General features: G+C 42.8%; 1 protein-coding gene across 3 annotated transcripts in view; it reads right to left on the reverse strand.

Annotated features, from left to right (window-relative positions):
- ANKRD55 (ankyrin repeat domain 55) overlaps positions 1 to 21,152 on the reverse strand; it is an 87,282-nt gene that overhangs the window by 12,606 nt on the left and 53,524 nt on the right. For 2 of the 3 annotated variants that reach the window (XM_084628693.1, XM_084628694.1), the window contains 5 exons: positions 20,686 to 20,746; positions 16,398 to 16,526; positions 5,467 to 5,651; positions 3,634 to 3,801; positions 1,313 to 1,977 (listed from right to left, as the gene is read on the reverse strand). In XM_084628693.1, the coding sequence (XP_084484819.1) occupies positions 1,313 to 1,977; positions 3,634 to 3,801; positions 5,467 to 5,651; positions 16,398 to 16,526; positions 20,686 to 20,746 (1,208 nt within the window). The remainder of the gene's footprint in view (positions 1 to 1,312; positions 1,978 to 3,633; positions 3,802 to 5,466; positions 5,652 to 16,397; positions 16,527 to 20,685; positions 20,747 to 21,152) is intronic. The other variant, XM_084628695.1, reaches the window with a different exon arrangement.

Consider the following 21,152-nt stretch of genomic DNA (forward strand, 5'->3'; position numbering starts at 1 on the left):
AATGTTTCCAAATATTCAGTCTCCGTTTTCCTTTATTCAGTTTTATCCCATTTCTCTGAGTGAAAACCTCTTGCATGACCCTAAATGATTCCTCAGCCTCCTTGGTTTTAGTTTACGCTTGGGTTGCAAAAAAGTCCGACAGGATTTGTTTCTTAAGGGTTGTGTGAAGTGAACCCTGATGAATTCAATCTAGAGATGATTGCATCACATCAATCACTGCTAGTTCATCTGGAGTCTTGGGTGCATGTAGTGAGAAGGATGGCAAAGGGGAAGGTAGGGAAAAAAACATCCCTAGGCAGAGATCTGGGGTCCCAGACTGTGTGAATTTAATCAGCCAAGGTCTGTCAAACTTTTAAGAACCTGGCTCTACTTAACCCTCTACAAATAATTTCCAGCCCTTATTTGCATAACATCAGTTATTCTGAAATTATCTTGTCTACAGAGTCTCTATTACAAATGTAATGAAAGTTCAGCTACTGTGCAGTAAGTAGCTTAGTGGATTGTTCAGTCTTCACTGCCATGCAGGAGGCAGCCATGGCTCAATAGTGATGCATCTGACCAGTTAAGGGTTTGTATCAGAAAGGAATCCTTTCCAATCCTCCTTGAACTGAAGGATAGTGGGCTCTGACATAGTCCCTCAACAGCAGTGGTGGTAGATACAAATACTTAAATTACATCTATTTTTGGAATTGGTGTACAAATAGCGGGTTTTTTTGTTTAATTTTCAATTTGCATCTAGATATTATGGTGCTTGGTGCACTCTAAGATCCCACTTTGGGAAGGTACGTAAGCATGTGCTGAACTTGATGCATGCGAGAAGTACAATTGGGAATGAAGTTAAAATTGCTTGTATGCTTAAGTTATTTCCTGAATCAGGGCCTGATAGACAGATTCATGAAGAGACAGACGTGAATCAAAACATGGGATCCCAAACTGCCAAACGTCAGCTCCAAATTCACTTCAGAACCTTGTAGCTCAGGCTCTTCTTTAGTTTCATTATCATTATAGAACAGCTTACAAAATACTAGGTAAAAGCATTTACTTTCTCAGTAAATTTACCAACTTTAATTCAGCACTGAAGACAACATAAACTTGAAAACAGCACATATAACTGAAGTGCTGAAAAGACAATATATTAACTAAAAATCTCTTAAGATGCTGTTTTGGAAGTCCTACTGCATACAGGAAGAATAAACTAAAAAAATTAGAAATATCAGCAGTCAGACTTACCTATATTTCCAACATGCCCCTATCCAACCTGCCATGTCTGTAGAGATTAGATGATACGGGGGATATTGAACAAAGAAATTACCTGATGGAGAACTAGGCAGATAGGGAAGGTGGGGAGGGCACAAAAGCACATGGCTGGATCTTTCAGAGAGTAAACCATCTATCAGTTTATCTGAAGAAGTTGCAGTACAGACTTTATATGAGAGTATTTGGTTAGCATCTGTGTTCCAAGGATTGTCTGATAAAATCTGGCAGCTACTTCTGTGATTTAACAAGTCATGTTCACTTCTACTTTTCTGAGACCTGTGTGCAAAATGGTAGGCATTAGTAGCCAAGCAGACACTTGAAGTTGCACTGTAGGAAGTTGTTCGAAAAGATTTGTCTATAGTAATGGGGGGGAGACTTTGTGTTCTTATTGGAGGAAGTCCATTACACTCTGGCTGCTTCTTTTCTGATATGAGGTACTTTTGGGTGTCTGTGCTTCTTCTTTTAAAGTCAACAGTGGTCATACATTCCTCGGAGTTGTCTTTACAGTTTGTGTCCATAATGCAATCAAATGTAGTGATAATGTCATCAACTTCCGAGGTCTCTTCCCTTTGATATCTGTCTCTGCCTCTGTCTTTCTGGTTTGTTTTCTGATCATCTTTCTTCTTTTTGCAGAAGATTTGGTTAAGCATACTGAATCTTCCTTCCTTCTTTAGGATTTTATTGTTCTGTGAAGGAGGGTGATGGACTGGCTCAGATCTACTAGAAAATAATAAATAAATAAATAAGAGAACGGAAAGTGGAAATCCTTCAGAGTTTTTGTACAAATGTCCTGAATCTTAAAAGAAATCTTGCCTGTCTTAGCACACAAAATGAAGACTGTCATATCCAGAAGAAGCTGCAGGAGTAATTTAAGTAGGTTGAATGGTATTGCCAAAACTGGAATGTAAAGGACATTTATGATCAAAAAAGAAACTAAAACGGTGCCTTCTGACTCAACTGATCTGCTTTTTGTGTGTATTAAGAATACATTAGATGGTGATGCATTAGCCAAAAATAACAGAGCTTAACTCAAATGCCAGGCTGAATTTACAGGGCAGGTAGTTAAAAAAACAACCTTTTTTTAATTTGGAAACTGAGTACATTTGGTCTGGAATCTTTGAGACATTAATAGATTTGGAACCTGGGGTGCCAATTTTGTGGGCAGTTTTCAGAGTATAAATGCACTTTATGCCAGTACACTGGGACTCCTTTTAACAAGAAAAAATGCATTGGGATCTTGAAAGACAAAGCAGCCTTTGTTTTATGTCAAATTTGAAAGCTGGTATTTCCAACTGCACAGCAATTGCTAGCACCACGTGAGGGGCAATGTTTCAGCAAAACAAAGCCACCGTTAAATCAATACCATTTTTTTTACTGTGCCCCAGGACTTTCCTTGGAGATTGCTCATCCAAGTGCCGAGCAGACCTCACAGTTTTGGGAGCTCTAAAAAGATCATAGTTTGACGTAGTCTGGCTTCAGCAGGTTTTACAGGAGGCTGTTGCTGCCTAAATAATCAACTTCTAGAGGCTGCTCAGGAAGTAGAGTTTGCAGCAGCCTCAAAGATCATTTGAAGTACGTCTCACCCTTTGTACACAGGAAATAATACTGACTGCTGATTGGAAAGAAAAGGGCAGGATAAAGAAATGTGACAAAAGTCTGAAAAAGAACCCAAAAAGCATGATAGCTTTCAGTCTTTATAAGTGAGTTTTTCTACCAGTGAAGGAGAACCTAAATGAACAAAATTGGAGCCATTGATAAAAGGAAAAATAATTGGTAGACAGACAAATAATAAAGCCTCTTTAATAGAGAGGTTTAGAAAAGTGAAAACATGTAGACAGCAAGGCACAGAAGTAATCATAGACAAAAACATTTTATCAAGGGTGAAAACTATTTTAAAGTTATGGGTATGAAAGCTTACATTATTAGCCATTTATTGAACATGACTATTATATTTAGTGGGGCAAATTCTGCCATAGTTACATGAACACATAGCTAACCTCCATGGCCTTCCACAGAAGGCAGATATTTGAGGGCAAAAATTGTCCCATAAAGTGTATTTTGTGCAGGAGACATTGCTGTATTGATTTACAACTAAATTCATGTTTGATTTGTTCTGAACCCTACAGTTATTATTCTGAACCCTATCTGAGACAGGTCATTCATTAGTTGACTGACTTTACCATTGCTATTTATAGTGAAGAATGTGAACCAATCGTTGTATAGGAACTGCAAATTAATTTCAGTAGTTACGCGGCTCTTACACTCCTCAGTAGCATGCAGAGAGAAGGAAATGTCATTTCTTTCCTACTGATATACTGTTCTAGCAAGTGACCTGCTGGCAAAAGCAAGAGGTTCTTTGATTTCTTGTTCCTTTACCTGTTCTCCTGAGAGAGCAGCTTGATGCATGCTGTGTGCCCACAGTACAAGGCGTATGTCAGAGGAGTGTTTTCATTGATGTCCCGAGAGCTACTATCTATCCCCAGCTGCAGCAGAGTCTGTACACAGTCAGCTTTCCCTGCTGCTGCAGCCCAGTGCAGAGGCGTCCTAGAGAAAATATGGAACAAATTAATGACCCAATGAGAACTATTTCAGTATTACTTAGCCCGCATCTACACAGAGTGCATCCACTAGCGCTCTCAATGATGTGGTGGTAAAAATGCTTGTGGTTGATCTACATTAACACTCCATGATTGCTAGCACTGGTGGATCTGAACTAGGGAAAGAACTGCCTAAAATTCTCAGTGTGGAGTTTGAAGAAAAGCTTTCTAGTCTCCATTGTCTAGTGGCAAATCCTTCCCACCTCTGCACTGGACCCATCTGTGAGGGTGTAGGGGAAAGGATGCTCTCTCTAGCCACAGAGCAGTAGTGGATTTACTCTGCAACTGCTACTTCATCCATCAGACTGCAGTAGCTTCTTTTGCTGCTGTGTTCCTATTACATAGTGGACGATGATCAGCAGAAGACCCATACAGAGGCAGATCCATTTTCTAAATCACGCTGTCCTGATCCTTTTTTGTGTAGGGGAACCTATCTGATTTTCTGCAACCAGGAACCTCTGAAGTCACAGTGAAAGAAGCATTATTTGGGCCTAGGGTCTAGAAACTAATATTTGGGCTCAAAATTGTAACATTACCCAGAAAAAACACAACTTATATTTCTCAAATTGAAACAAGCTGCAAGGTACAGAACATGCCAAATAAGAAAGACTGTGAATGACGATAGGTGAATATAAGAGGAAATGTGTGAACATGGTGCAACCCACTAATTTCAAATGAGCGTAACAGGGAACAGAACTGAAAGGACAGCTAATGAGTGTTTACAAGGCATTGTCCAGTCTCCAACATGGTATCCGTTAAAGGAAAACGTGAGGGAATTTAATAGAATTTTTTTTTCTCATTTACATATTGAAGATGTTTAGGGTAAAATCTGTAGAATCCTGTTGGTTTAATCTCTATTAAGTTTTATAGGACTTTTCCATAAAGAATTAAATGTGTAAATCCTAAAGGAACAATCCTGCTCCCACTGAAGCTAGTGTGACTTTTGACATTGACTTTATGGGGAATAGAATAGGCCCATAATTGAACTAAGTCTGAGAGCTGTTACTGACAGCCCTCGGGTTCTAGTCTTACTGAACTCAATGCCAGAACTCCCATCGACTTTGATGGAAACAGGAGTGGGACCCTAAACAGTAAAGAGGAGGAATCTTCTGCATGTACAATACAATGGTGCAAAATGCTTCCTATGAGAATGGGAGATGAGGTTCTCAGCATCTTGGAAAATTAGGCTCTAACATCTTAGAATAGTAAGGGTGAAAGACTGCATCCACCAAAATCAATGGGAGTTTTGTCATTGACTTCAATGGGGCCAGGGCTTCACCCCAAAGTTGTAGGTTCTTGTTCTGGTATTTTGGAAGAAATGCCTAATTTTAGCGAATCAAACAGTAACAACCCCCTGTATATAATCACCATCTTTTCCTTCCAGGAATAGCATAAAAAACCATTTACATGAGTCAGCAGTTGTATAAATATCATGGCCTGATTTCCAGAGTCGCTAAGCACACACAATTCTCAGAAAATTCAGTTAAATTAAATAGGTCATGCCCTGTAGAACAGGAAACATGATTATTAAACAGACATTCTTAGGCTCAGGTAATACAATGGGACTTAGAGCTGGGGGTTTCCAGCACTTTCAGTACATTTCCATGGGTACCTGTCATCCACATCAAGGGCCTGTAGATTGCACTCCGGGACTCTAGCCAGCTCACTGATAATGTCACTGTAACCTGCAGCAGCAGCAATGTGCATACACGTCTTCCCATTCTCATCATCATAGTTTATTATCGATGGACCCTGGTGATGGTTCAGAATGATGGAACACAGAATCCTGTTTCCACTCTGGAAAACAAGTAAGGGGAAGAGAAGCATTTAACAATGAAGCACATGTTAGACTGTGCTGTCTATTCTTGGGAGGAATAAATACAATAACAGCATTTTCTGTTTATTTCAGATTTGAGAATTCCTGCCCCTCCCAAAATTGTCTGGTTTGTGAGTTTTCTAGAATGCCTCTGGGCATTGTAGAAATAACAAATAAGGTACCATAATAGAAATATCCAAAGAAAGACAGCATATAAACATCCATTAATACTTTCTCAGAAATGTTTTGATTTTTATGAAACACAGAATTTAGAGGGATACAAACATGTATTTGCATGTGTCCCTTTGAAGAGCATTTACATTTTCCTCTCTGTTTTTAATCAAGACTATACAAAATAGTATAAACCCCTAGATTGGCTTAGGCTCTGTTATTCCCTTCTCTCGGTTCCACACTGGGGGTCTTAACTTGGGACTAAATTCTGCACCCCTTCATCGTGGTGAGTTGTACTTATATAAATAGTTCCAGTGACTTCAATGGGATTACAATTGTAAGTACTGCTCAGCAAGAGTAAGGAACAGAGAGTTGGACCTTTGATGATTACTGTTTTACAACCTTGTTTAACAATTAGTTTGTGTTCCGTGCAATGGTACTTTATCAGTTGGCATTTTTCCAGTTTATTTAGAAGCTTATAATGTGATAATTAACTGATGGCCACATTAAAATACAAATATACAATATCCACTGGCTTCCTGTTATCTGCCAAATCGCTAACTGCATCAAAGATAACAAACCTGAGCAGTGTGTTGATTGGAATCTTTTCTCCCAAATAATGACACAATGGCTCCCTTAAAATATGTCTGAACATTTCATCCAATTGGCCAATGGTTTTCTAATTTTTCCTCCTTAAAAGTATAGTTCTTCATTTGCCTTTTATTTTTTATAGTCATCAGGTACTTTTTATAGTCATCAGGTACTCTATTGAAAATTCCTCATCTCAGTCTTTTAAAACATTAACTTGCCCCTCTCTAGAACTGGCAGTTTCTGTATTTTTTAATGATCACTTTAATTACCCTGGATCCCTTTTGTTGAATGCTGAGCAAAACAAGGTATTTGAGATTACTGTTATTTTGTAGTCCTAACTAATTTTGCTTCTTATTCTGGAATGGTCCTATGCCCACTGCCCCTAATATTTCTCTTTTTCTGAGGTATTTCCTGTAAATCCAGAAGATCCGGTCACATGAGGATTTCACGTGTGGAAGACTCCTTGGGTGGTGTACAACCTATGCACACTTCTTCATCTACACCAGCATAGAGGAAGCATGGCTGAGACATCTCTACTCCTGGTGTTCCCAGGCTGCCACAATACCCTTTGGGATTGGAAGCCAGTAAAAAGTAAAGCAGCCCTGAGGCTGCTGTACTTTATGTTGGGGACAGGATGGGTGCAGCCCAGCATTTGGGAATATAAAGGTGCTTTAACACCATCTCCACATTTCTCCCCTCCCCGATGCTTAACCAAATACTACTTGGACACAGCTCAGAAACTGGGCCTATGAATTCATGGGATCTGATTATGGATTTCACACCAATGTAAATTAAGAATAACTCCACTGAAGTCAATGGAGTTATACAGATGAGAATCAGAATGAAGCCTGTATACTTCCCAAGTGAATCCATGATGTCATTTGTTTGCCCGTATCCTTGATGCTTCATCCTCAAAGCACCCACTGATGCAGTGACTCTTACAGAGCCATACTGTCCTAATGTGGTTTTGTTTTGTGCCACTCTTGGGGAGAGATTGTATTGTGCAAAAAACTCTGCTGTAAGGGCCCTGAAAACACTACAGACAAATATTTGTCACTGGATCAGTTAGCAGACGTATTTCTAAAATAACTATCCAGCCATAATCATATTACAGTGGAACCTCAAAGATATGAACACCAGAGTTACGGACTTACCGGTGAACCAGACACCCTCTGGAACCAGAAGTCAATCAGGCAGAAGCGCAGACACAAAAAAAGCAAATACTGTACTGTCTCGGGGCTTTAGCCTTGAAGTTCAGGACTTCAGCCATGTGGGGTCAGAGCCTAGCTGCAGGGGGGTGGGGCAGTCAGGGCTCTGGGCTTCTAGCACTCCAGGCTAGAGTGCTCCAGGCTTAGACGGGAGTAGGGGGAGCCCCGTAGCTGCGCTCCTGGTTTCAGCCCCGTGCCGGGGTTCAGGGCTTTAGCTACAAGGGGGCACTGGTTTCAGCCCGAGTGCTCCCTCCGTAGCTAAAGCCCTGAGCCCTGGTGTGGGTCCCCACCCGTTGAAGCAGGGAATGGAGCCGTGGAGAGCCCTGGCGCCGGTCCCCACCCATTGAAGCAGGGAGCGGAGCTGTGGAGAGCCCCGAACCCTGGCCCCCCTGAGGGGGCTGAAGCCGGGGTTGGAGCCACGGGGCTGAAGCCCCAACCGCAGCGCTCCCCCCCAGGTCTAAAGCACTGAGCCCCAATGCTCCTGCGGGGCAGAAACCCTGAGCCTCCGTCCCGAGAGTCAGAAGCCCCAACTTTCCCTCCCTGTCCTGAGCCCTGGCTCCTCCCACCCTGCGGATGCAGCACCAGCCCTGCATGTCACTGAAGTCCATAACCTCTTCTTCAGAGTTACAGACCATTTCATTTCTCCATTCCTGAAGTGTCCATAACTCTGAGTTTCTACTGTATAGCCTTTGTGCTTTCCAAAAGCTACCAAATGACCAAGGATTCCTTGAGGAAAAGCTGTCTGGCTGAAGTGTTGGTTTGTCCCTGTGTTTGTTGTAAGTATTGTTCAAATAAAAGTTATATGAAACACTGACATTGTCTATTTGACACCTTATATGTATATGGAAATTTCTGTAAAGAGGGCACAGGGTTTATCAAGTACTACGATTATGACTAAAACGAGTTGCGATCTTTCTCCCTTTTAGCACAGTATTGTGTCAACTGGTTTCTGTGGATGAGTTATGGTGTGGTTTTAACAAATGAGTGTGCTCCTGCGGGTTCTTTATTCTGTACTACAAAGCAGCAGAACTTTCCATTATTTTTGTTGTTGAGGATTCATTTGTTGGTACCCTAGGAGAAGATGAGTCGTGATGCTGCATTTTGATACGATACAGAAAATTAAAACATATGTGGGCATGCAAAAGGTGTGGGGGCATGCCCCTTACTTATGTTCTGGCATTCAGCCAGGGGGCTACACACAGACCATCTGCAAAGAAGATGTCTGTTAATCATCTGTTATTCACCTGTTGTTTCTGTCACATGGCTCCATCCCATTACTATTGAATAGTCTGGCAGTCAGTGGCTCATCTAAGGGTTAGATCACAGCTGGCCCTGCCTGTGTACTCTCTGGATTACTGTTACCATCAGTGATGCTAGGCACATTGCAGGGAACATGGAGGTGTCATGACCCCATTCCTCTTCCACGGTAGCTGGTGGACTGGAAAAACGACATGGCATGTCTTCAGTTGAAGGGCCTGCATTTAGGGGGGAAATCATCTAAGCTCTGGTTAGTTGTTTTGATGACCTGATTACGCTAGTGAGGTTATAGCTGAATATTGAGATCCAGAGCAGTGGACAAGCCCCTTTGTTTATTATAAATCAAAATAAATAAATGTGTATATTCAAAGGCAGAGGCACATTTTTGAAAAGTCCCTGTAAGAACAGATGTAAATAGCTTTTATTTACTTAAATTCTCCTTATTTGCAATTCTTTATTATTCACTGTTTGAACATCAACAGCCCGACTGTTCAGCCCTCACTTCTGTAGAAAAAAAAAACCAAACTATCCCTGTCAGAAGTCCCTTTCACTTCAATGGGAGGACACTATTTGCATGAGGAAAGATCTCGGATGTGAGTACGTTGAAGAATGAGGGAACTGAAGGGTGAGGCTTGATTCAGATTTTTTAAAAAAAATTTAGAACTTAGAAATTTTTTTTAAAGTTTCACAAAGTTAAATAGTCACCCCACACCTTAGGCATTCCTGGGAAAACACATGAAACCAGCAGACAGCAAGTTAAGTTTAAAAATGAAAAAGCTGTCTGAAAACACAAGCAAACTCTACCTAGCAAAGAGAAAAGGAGTACTTGTGGCACCTTAGAGACTAACCAATTTATTTGAGCATAAGCTTGCGTGAGCTACAGCTCACTTCATCGGATGCATACTGAGGAAAGGGTAGAAGATCTTTTTATACACATAAAGCATGAAAAAATACCTCTTCCCACCCCACTCTCCTGCTGGTAATAGCTTATCTAAAGTGATCACTCTCCTTACAATGTGTATGATAATCAAGGTGGGCCATTTCCAGCACAAATCCAGGGTTTAACAAGAACGTCGGGGGCGGGGGGGGGGGGAAACAAGGGGAAATATGCAAGGTAACCTATTTCCCCTTGTTTTTTCCTACCACCCACCCCCCCGCCCCCGACGTTCTTGTTAAACCCTGGATTTGTGCTGGAAATGGCCCACCTTGATTATCATACACATTGTAAGGAGAGTGATCACTTTAGATAAGCTATTACCAGCAGGAGAGTGGGGTGGAAGGAGGTATTTTTTCATGCTTTATGTGTATAAAAAGATCTTCTACCCTTTCCACAGTATGCATCTGATGAAGTGAGCTGTAGCTCACGCAAGCTTATACTCAAATAAATTGGTTAGTCTCTAAGGTGCCACAAGTACTCCTTTTCTTTTAGCGAATACAGACTAACACGACTGTTACTCTGAAACCTACCTAGCAAAGAGTTACAGGTTACACACCTTATCCACCAACAAACATAGGGCTAGACCATGGCCCTAAAGGAAACACCCACTGAACTAGGAAACTCTTTTCTTTATTATACCTTTGGAGGGAGGGATCACCTCTCCCCAAAGAAACCAGGGGTCTCCAAGATAACCTGAACCATAGGATTCAGGAGGGACTCCAGGCCATCCACATGCAGATCCTGCACTTCTGCATTGCCATGGGTGGCTTCACCTCCAGCCTGCGCTGCCAGCTATTCCCCCTGAAGGGGTTTCCCAGCACCTAGAGGGCTCATCAGGCCATATTAACTCTCCTCAAGGGCTGTCTATGGGAGATGGAGGGTGGGGAAAATGATATTTCCTCTGCCTCGTGCTCCCACCTTCTGGAGCCTGCCTACTCCCTCCACCTTCTCTATATGGAAGTTCCCCAGGCCAAGCGAGAGCCTTCTATGGAACCTAGTGGGAGAGAAAGGAAAGCTGCTGAAGAGGCAGCCGCGATCCTTCCATAAGCAAAGGGCGCCCTCTACCCACAGCTCCAAAGGGTACAGTCTTGTTCTCAAAAAGAAAAGAATACAGACTAACATGGCTGGTACTCTGAAACCAGTCTTGTTCTCAGAGAGCCTGAACTTCAAGTAACTCTCAGTAAGTCAGAGTAAGAAAAAGCTGTCAAGTCTTCCCCTATAAATCCCAACAAATAATCTATGATTTCATCACACTATGTGTACTAATGAAAGTTTAATTGTTGCCAAGGAGCAAATGTTTCTGGGCACAAGTTTGATAAACTTAGCATCATTCAAACAACATGAACTTGCGCTGCAATAGATCAGGTGTGTGTTGGTTGGTTCCCCCCCCCCTTCTGATTTTTGAGTCTTTAGGGTTCTGTTTTCCAACTTCTCTCTCCAAGCCTAAAGCCTAGAAACGTGTTTTTTTTTTTTTTTTAAATGAAAGCTGAAATTTTCATATAATTACCTGACTCCAGGAGCTGGAGCTTTAAGAAAAAGACCAAATACTGTGACACTTTCTGTAAAAGTCATGAGAATTGGCAATACAGCACAGTGAGGAAACCTTTTAAAGGCGTTTCTAGAACCTTTGCCACTATTGTATTTAAGTGGCAGCATTATCTGGGATTTAGAACATTTTAAAGAAATTACATTTGGTCTCAACTTTAGTAAACATGCTTTCACGATGCAATTAAGTTTCCTTCCGGTTACAAAGATTATTGCTTGTTTGACTGAAAGGGGAAAAACAGCATCCAAGGCCCTGTTTAAATAGGGCAAGTGAAACTACGGGGATGACAGGACCGGGTGTTCACTCACCTACAGACATTCTCCTGTGTTTGTGGTGAAATCACATGCAAAGCTCCTAGTGAAGCCAAAGGGAAGTGTGTGTGTGTGTACATATGCAAGGGAAGTATTTGGCTCTAAGCAGGTCCAGAGTTTGGCACCTGATTGACTGTTCCACAAGGAAGTAGCCATGCTAACACTTAAGAATGCTGGGCCTAGTTCAACACTGCTTATTCAGCAGTATGAACTGGAGTATTTTCATGTGCGAAAGCAGGGGCTGTGTGTGTGTGTGGGGGGGGGGGGGCAGCAGGGATCTCTCAAGCAATTTTGGCTGTCTCGGGGGAGTGCATGCTGGAGCAGGGGCTCTCATCACCCTTTTTTATGGTGCAGTGTGCATTACCCTACTGAATTGGGCCAGCAGCATGGAGGTGGGTGGAGGTGCTATGGCTCTGCCTCACCAGGAGGTCAGAATTCAACTGTCCTGTATTGTTCCCAAGCAGGGCCAGATACAGCCTGCCCCCAACTTCCTTATTTTCCGTTTCTAAGTACTTTAATTACATAAGTGAAAATACTTTGGGCCTGATTCACTACTGTGGCATGCCTCCATTAGATCTGTATACACTGACCCAGCAACACTGATGGAGCTGAACCAGTGCAAACCCCTAGCGCACATCTGCAAACTGTGACTTGCTCTAATATCTTATTCTCGTTTCAAAGGAGTTGTGTTTTACTCTGATGCAGCATGTCTACAATAGGGGCTTACACTAGGGCAACTACATCACTGTTGCTCTTCCTGTACAACCAACTTCTGGTTTAGGCAGCGCCTGTCTGGTTCTCTAGTGTCACGTGCCTGGAACTCTGGTGGGGAAATCAGATGCACAAACTTTTTGTTTGCACCTTGCCAAGTACTAAACATGCATTCTTTGAAACTGTAGGCAGAGGAAATATATTTATCTCCCACCCACACATAATAACTGTAATGGGGTGTGATGGTATAAAATGGTGTATGTTTTAGCAACATCTACCCACGCTGCCTCTTTTCTGTGCCTTCTGGCACAGGTTTCTTTACTATGCCTGATGTTTCATCTGCTGCTTTTCTGGGAAAAAAAAGCACAAGGCCCCATTCAGCTGAAAACAGCTCCTACAGCTGCTGGCTCTGGGAGTTCTCTGGGCCTCTGTGCTTCGCAGATGTTTAGCGCAGCTCTTATGGGAAAAATATCCCCTCTTCAGCAGCTCCAGAAGTGGTTACTAGACATCCCTTGCCCCTACCACTTCCACAGCACAGTCCTGGGACTCCACCTCTGGGCTCTTGTGAAAAAGTTTGGGGGTATCCACTGAGCATTTTCAGAGTTCCCCAGATCTCAGACTGTGGCAATGAATCCTTCCCCATCTAACCACATGGGTGTCAGCTTGGCAGGAGCTTTAGACAGGCCAAAGCCTTATCCTGCATGGGCAGCAGGTCTGCTCCTGCCTGGGATCAGCTATGGAGGGAAAGTTATGCTAGTTATTAGTCTCTATTTGCCCTTATATTGACATGGAGGTAGAGAGCAACAGCTATCAAATACTACTCCCTGGCTAAGCTCAAGTCAGAGAAGGACACTAAGGCCTAACACTACACAGTTAGGGGAATGTAAGGCAGCTTATGTTGACTAAATTATATCAGTGTATACACTACAGCCTTGTCCTGCTGAGGTAGTTGTCCTACGACACCGACAAACATACATGATATACACGAGAAGTGTACATATGTCAGTGTAGGAAGGTAGACACTGTGTCACCCTAACATCAGCTGTCTTGTCAATTTCATGGCTCCATACTGCTGTTGGGAGGCTCCCCAGCTCCCACCAAGAGCTGAGTAGGGAAGCTGAGCTCCAGGTGGGAGGGCTCTTAGCCTGCCACACTGCCCTCTTCAGTCAGGGGAAGTGCTCCTGGTGAGGACACGCATCACTGACAGAAGGAGGGTAGCGTGGACATCAGCCACCGCAGTAATTACTGAGCCGACTTTAAGTCAACCTAACATAGGTCAGTTTTGGGCTGTAGTGTAGACATGTCTGAGAGACTACGCCTGGTCCAGATATTTAAACCTGCCCATCCCTCTCCACTCCACACCCCCAAGAAATAAAGACTGTGAACCAGCCAGGTTCACTAACAGAAATTTCACAGAACAAATCACAGCAGTGAAACACTTATTCCCTCTGCTGTCAGGCAGACAGAGTAATCCAGCTGTGAGTGGGTGACTTGAGTGAAGCAAGAGCAAGGATTTGTTAACCACAGGAAACTGAGGGTTTATTTGCACCATTCAACCTCCCATGTTTTCCCAAGACTTGCATTGCACATTTGTTGTTCTGAGAGGAAGGTGTGGGGGGATATGGACTGAGTGGGTATGTCTACACTGCACACTAAGGTAGGGCGTCCATACACAAATCTATCTGACTTGGGTCAGCAACTGCTCGGGACATAGGTCTTAGGACCTGCAAATGGGTTGGGTCAAAAACCAAGTCCCACTGAGACTCTGATCCAACACTTGTCATTTTGCACAGTACACACAGGTCAAGCTGCAGAGTGAAGCCAGGTCTCCATAGCACAATATGGATACATTAGCATGGCTGAGAGACCTGGGTTCAGCAATTGTAAACCCATGTTTAGAATACAGTGTGGAAACACCAAGTCCACAAACCTGGGACCCACAGACCCGGGCTTGATGTGCAGTGTAAACATAAGGCTTCCACTTGGCCTTTTTGACTAGCTTGGCCTTCACCGAGCTTGAATGCTGGACCCTCCAGAGCTTGCACGGTACAGAATTTCAGAAATTTTCAGCTGGATGGAACCTACACTGGAGCAAATGTACAAGAAGTATTTAATAACTATTAGAACAGATCCCTTTGAAATACCAAGGCAAAAAAAAAATCTATAAGACAATATAGTTTTGAAATGATCAGAAAAATATGAAGTCAGAGAGGAAGTGTAGTTGAAAGTAATGCTATGTATGGAGCCTACACATTAATTCTATTCCAGACCGGGGGGGAGGGGGGGGGAAAGAAGGGAGATATTGTAAGCATGATAGAGTTAAGACCAAAAATGTTAGAATGGGGATGTTTAATCAGTGTATCTTCTCCTTGCAATTCATGTTTTCTGTTTATATGATACAGAGATGTTTTGAATACTTACTATAAAAGTGTCACTATAAATCAATAAAAAAGTGTACAGTAAAAACTTTTCATCAGGCATGTTGGGGAATGGGGGGTGCCAGTTAGTCAAAAATTCTGGTTAACTCAGTTATACTTACTAATGAAGGGAGTTTGGGTGTGGGAGGGGACTTGGGGAAGGGGTATGGGAGGGGTTTCAGGGTGCCGGATCCAGGCAGCGTTCACCTGAGGTGGCTTCTTGCCAAGAGCGACACGTCCCTGCTGCTCCTAGGTGGAGGCCTGGTCAGGCGGCTCTGTGCGCTGCCTCCGCCCGCAGGTGCTGCCCCCACAGCTCGTGTTGGCCATGGTTCTCGGGCAATGGGAGCTGCGGAGCCAGCCCTTGGGGAAGGGGCAGCGCACAGATACCCCGTGGCTGTTCCTCCACCTAGGAGCAGCAGGGACATGTTTCTGGGGAGCCATGTGGAGCCAGGTAGGGAGCCTGCCAGCCCCACACCAACTGGACTTTTAATGGCCCGATCAGTGGTGCTGACTGGAGCCACCAGGGTCCCTTTTTGACCAGGTCTTCCATTCAAAAACTGGACACCTTGCAACCCTATAAAGATTGATATTGGGAGATATCAGAAATGCCGATTTCTAGAGATTTCCAGTTGGTAAAGTGCTGGATAACAGAGCTTTTACTGTACTTTGATAATTGCACTGTAACCTACACACAGAACTCATATTTAGCATTAAAAAGTTATCTGAAGCAAAGTTCATGCAGGACACTTAACTTAAACAGTATTATAGATAATACCTTACCAATTGCTTAACATGATGCATCCTAAGGAAACCATTCACTTTTCTATAGGTTACTACTATTATTATAGTGCCTAGTCACATCTGATATTTGCCTGCTGTATTTTTCCACCTTTAATGAGTCCCTCAGTAATTTCTTAGCTGTTGTACATTTGGGGGAGCATTTGTGATGGGTAGTAGAAACCCTATGAGGCCCCAAAAGTGGCTCCCCGATTGCCCCATATAGCAATGATTTCTTTATAACTTGATAGGAAGAGCATTTAACATTACACTGTACTTAATGAAGTTAGGATTTCCACAGGATGAGAGCTTCAAGCCTTTAGAACACTGTCCTGTAACAATATTTGCCATTTTACACTACATGTATATTATTTTATTCTCAGTGGTCTGAAGTCACAGGTTTACAGCCCAGTCCTGACAGGTGTGGAGCACTCTGGCCCTGATCCATCAAAAACACGCATGTCTTTAACGCTCAGCACGTGACTATTTCCAGGGACATAAATGCTTTGCTGGATCTGGGCAAGAGAGCATCTTGCAGCATCAAGCCCATATTTAATATTCGTTAATAATGGTGTTGTGCCACAGGAAACATGGGCTAGATCCTCAGCCAGTGTAAATTGGCACAGCTCCCCTGGCTTTGAGCAATGCAGGCCAGTTTACACAGCTGGGGTTTCCTGCCCTAGGCCTTTCCAACTGAAATTCTTCTTCAGTTCTGATGCCCCATGCCTTAGAATTTCAGACAACAAACAATCATTGTAATGCACGTGGTGTATTGTTAAAATATTGATAGTTAGCCCTCACCTGTACTGCCCAGTGAAGAGCAGTTTTAAAGTCTTTGTCCACCAGAGTTGGATCTGCTCCTTTCTGCAGCAGGGTTTGCACATGCTGGGGCCGATTGTGGAAAGCAGCCCAGTGAAGGGCGGTCATTCCCTAAAAATCACAATCCAAGACAGTAAAGAATTATCATTCACAGAAAGATTTAAAATGTCAAAGAATTTAATTTTCCTTTTCACTAGAAATGAGTTTAGGGTGACCAGATGTCCTGATTTTATAGGGACAGTGCTGATTTTTGGGTCTCTTATATAGGCTCCTATTACCCCCCACCGATTTTTCACATTTGCTGTCTGGTCACCCTAGATGAGTTGGGCAATTTGGAGATCGGAAATCCACCTGCTCAAGATTGAAGAATTTGAAGTAGTTTCTGGCTTAATGGGGTTGTATAAAAAAAAAGTAGCAGCCAATAAGAAAGGTTGACTACTATAGAAGACATACAAATATTAGATACATGCCTCTTTTATTAAAGTAATACATCAGTCAGAAGCATAATAGGTTCCTCGCATGTTAAAGTTGCATACAGTTCCCAATAGAAAGCCCTCTTTTAGGCTTGTGTTTTATCACAACACAACAGCCTTATCTCTAACTCATAATAATTACTATGGGTTAGCTTCTCAGCTGGTGTAAAGCAGTCTAGCCCCACTGACTTCAGTCTGGGTCGGCTGAGAAAGTGGGCCAGTTATTTTAACAGTAATCTCAAAATACAAACATCACAGGCACCATTTTGAAAAAAACAAAAAAACAACCAAACAATGAACGGAGAACTTGATTCTCTGCTCTATCGAAGCTGTCCTTATGCAGTGCAAACTGGTCTTAGCAGACCAAGAATCCACGTTGTATGTGCACATCAACCAACATCAAAAGCAAGTCCACATATACATTTTAAATCTATGTTACACACTTTTCCTATCAAGGTACCTAAGCAACATCAGTCTTAAGAAATATAATATAAGCACCATTCTTGTTCGGTGGCTTGTTATACACCCACTTTGCACAGGCATCAAGGACTACACAATGTGTGGAAATCAGTTCTGTGGTTTCTCTTAGTTTCCAAGAGGGTAAAAACCCAAATCATGTAGAATGGAAGAAAAATTAAAACTTCAAATAAAACCCCAAATGATGGTTGCCAATCAAGTCCAAATTCCTTAACATTAGTTTCTCTCTGCTCATCGGGTCTGGGCAGGGGTTGGGAATTCCAAATACTTGAGAGATCAGTTAAACCAGGTTTTGGTTATTTTGGTTTTGCAAAACTTCTTCACTGGGGCTTTGTTTTTTGTAAAACTAAAAAACCAGGGTTAAATCCAGCCCCATTTAAGTTAATGGAAGTACCCCATCAACTTCAGTGGTGCCAGGAGTTCACCACAGGGACCTGACACTGCTGATGGACACTGAAGATCCTGGGACTCGTGACCTGAGGCACTACAGCAGTGTTTTCTGCCCTGAGAAGTGAGAGCGAAGCTAGTTCAGGGGAACAATGAGTCAGTGTAGCCAGGGCAAACTACAGGACGCCAGATCAGCCTCCTCTCATCCATCTGCTGATAAAAGTGGTAGGTGTCCCCATGAAAAGTTACCCACCTCCCACTTTGGCCCCAATGAGCAGGCCCGCAGGCAGCAGCTCACCCACCCAAACTTCTGGGTTGCCATCTGTGCCCCCCCCCAAAGGTGGCATGTAATGTATTAGAAAACTAATAACGCCCTAATCATTAATATTTGCATGTGATGTACATACAATAAACCCACAAAGAAATGTACAGATATGTGCTGAAAATATGTTCTGAAAATGTATGTGTCGACCAGTGCCAGTTCCAGACAAAGGAATATGCTTGAATGAGTCTCCCGTGTAAATTAAGCAAGGTGTGACCAAAGACAAAGAAAAGCACATTGCCACGCAAGTTAAACAAAGCCATCAGGAGAGACAGTGGGGACAGATAATCACTTTATAACCTTGACAGGGGTTGGAAACCATACCCTCAGGAAGCCTTCCTGAGGAATTGTGTGCCTCTAATTTTTGTTCAGCTGCCCTCCTTCTGGAGGGATTTTCAATACACATCTCTTGGCAGCCTCCACTGAAAGTCCTTAGAGATAGCCCCAGTCATAGAAACAGTGCGGCAGCCAGCTGTATTTCTTACTATTTAAAGTGTTTGGGTTTTGTGGGGTGGTTTTATAAAGTTACAGGAAAAAAAACAAAAACTTGTTTTCCTTTAAATTGGGCAATAGCTAGGAGAAGAGCTGTTAGTGCAAACAAGCTCTGAGCACATTTCCAAGCAAACATGAATAACCAGGGGTCTAGCACTGAACCGTCAGACAAATATGCTCCTGATGCCAAGTGGTGTTTAATACACTTTTGACCCTTGAGATTTTAAGTTGAATGTGGTAACATACAGAAAAAGCATTGAGGATTCCAAGTGTCCTGCATGGTTCACATTAAGTTTTAATTCTGTGCAACTCACCGGGACTAGAACCCCACATTTTCAATATAGGGCCAAATCCTAGATCCTGTTCAGGCTGTTGTAAGTCCTATATAGCCAAGTAAAAAGGCTCTGCAAACCACAGTGTAGATGGGCACGAAGTACAAGGCAGGAAGGAAATTTGCAAGTTAGTGCCCTTCAGCAATATCCTCAAGCTGCTGCCAGGCTGGAGAGACATATTTGAAACAATGCACCAGATTCTCTGTTGTGTGCTGGCTCCTTTGTGCTGAATGGATGGAGCTAGTAAGCAGCCAGATGTGGCAAACAGAGTTCCTCCGGTGTGGGATGTGGAGCCAGCATATCTAATCCGTCTCCTGGCACAGGGGTATATTTAGTTGGTGTACAATTAAGGACCATAGCAATCTGGCATAAAATGGTTGCTGGACCTATAACACGGCTTCAGGCAGACCTTCCAAGGAGAACTATCTGCCTGATGGTGAGATGCTCAGTGAAGCAGAGAATCTGTCTAACTTGAAAATAAGCAAAGAAATCCCTATCTTGGCAGGTGATGTAGGAAGGATGTTCAGGGAAGCATAACTGGTGGCATGGGGAGGGAGTGGGTTTGTCGACCCAGATTCCATTTGCATCTGCCAGCTCCATTTGAGAGCAGTCAGCCAGAAGATCCACAGTGAGGCAATGCAGCTAGGGTGACCAGATGTCCCGATTTTATAGGGACAGTCCCGATTTTTGGGTCTCTCTTATATAGGCTCCTATTACCCCCCACCCCATCTCAATTTCACACTTGTGGTCTGGTCACCTTAGATGCAGCATGTATATAAACTGGGAAAAATGAAACCAACTTCTGTAGAGTTCTCTGAGGCCATTAGCTGAGAGGTGCAAGATCAGTGCAAAATACTATAATTAGGGCTGTCAAGCGATTAAAAAACTTAATTGCGATTAATTGCAGTTTTAATTGCACTGTTAAATAATAGACTACCCACATTAAATTTAAATATTTTAAAATATTTTTGGATGTTTTCCATATTTTCAAATATATTGATTTCAATTACAACACAGAATACAAAGTGTTCAATGCTCACTTTGTAATAAAAATAAATATTTGCACTGTAAAAAAGATATAGTATTTTTCAATTCACCTCATACAAGTACGGTAGTGCAATCTCTATCATGAAAGTTGAACTTACAAATGTAAAAATAATAATTTTACATGACTCCCTTCAGCTGAGTGAGCCCTTGTTTGCAAGGGAGGGTGGATTTTACCTTGACTTGGCATGCAGCGGGGCCGGGGGAGGAGGGAGGGGAAAGGCTGATGCAGGGAGTGTGGGATTGCCAGGCTGCTATCCTCTATGACAGCGTTTGTCAAACTTTTTGTGCTGGCAATCCCATTTGGACATATATATTTTTTACCCTCCTCACTAGAAAAAATTGTGGCCCCCTACCGTCAACCCCCCCCTCGGGGCACAGGGCTTTCCCATCTCAGGGTGCGGGGCTCTGGGTTTCAGTCCCTCTTGGAAGCAGGGCTCCAGCTCAGCTTGGGGCTTTGGCCCCCTCCACTGCTCCGAAGCTGTGGGCTGGAGCTTCAACCCTCCCCTGACCCTGGCTGTCCCCACCAAGCTGTGGGCTGGGGCTTCAGCCCCACTCCTGCTGCGGATGTTTCCCTCCCCACCCAGAGGGATCTGATTAACACTTTAATTTTGTTTTCAGTTAATTGTAGGTGTTAAATTATAATTAGGGTTGTCAATTGCAATTACTATAATAAAAAAAGTAATTCTGTGGACCCTTTTTAGGCAACAGGGAAGAATATGACCTGATACATGTTTACTTACCTCATTGTCCCGATGATTAATGTCACTTAGATGCGATTGCTGCAGCAGCACCGCTAGAAGCCTGTGGAAGCAAAGATATATTTAATATGCTACATTGACGGCTAAAACTGGATGAGAGGTTTTTAGAGAAACAGAACCCATGATCGAAAGCAAAATTAACAGCAGTGATGGATGTGAACCAGAATCCCAGATCTGGTATGTGTTCATGTTTGAAAGCCAAACCCAGATCCACTTCTGAAGTTTATGGCTTACTCTATTTGTAACTAAAACCAGAACACAAACTCAACACTTGGATCAGAGGTCACCTGTATGTAAATGCAAAAGTAGACACAATCAGGAATAATTCCAGTGTTAGTTTCCAAAATAATAAATGGGCATTAATATATCAGAATGTGCAGTGAATACCTGAGCAATTTTTTTATAGCCTAGAAATCAACAGAACTATTCATTGTGATCCTTTTAAAGTG

The sequence above is a fragment of the Lepidochelys olivacea genome (genome assembly GCF_965140295.1).
Source record: "Lepidochelys olivacea isolate rLepOli2 genome assembly, chromosome: 5".
Classification (NCBI taxonomy): Eukaryota; Metazoa; Chordata; order Testudines; family Cheloniidae; genus Lepidochelys; species Lepidochelys olivacea.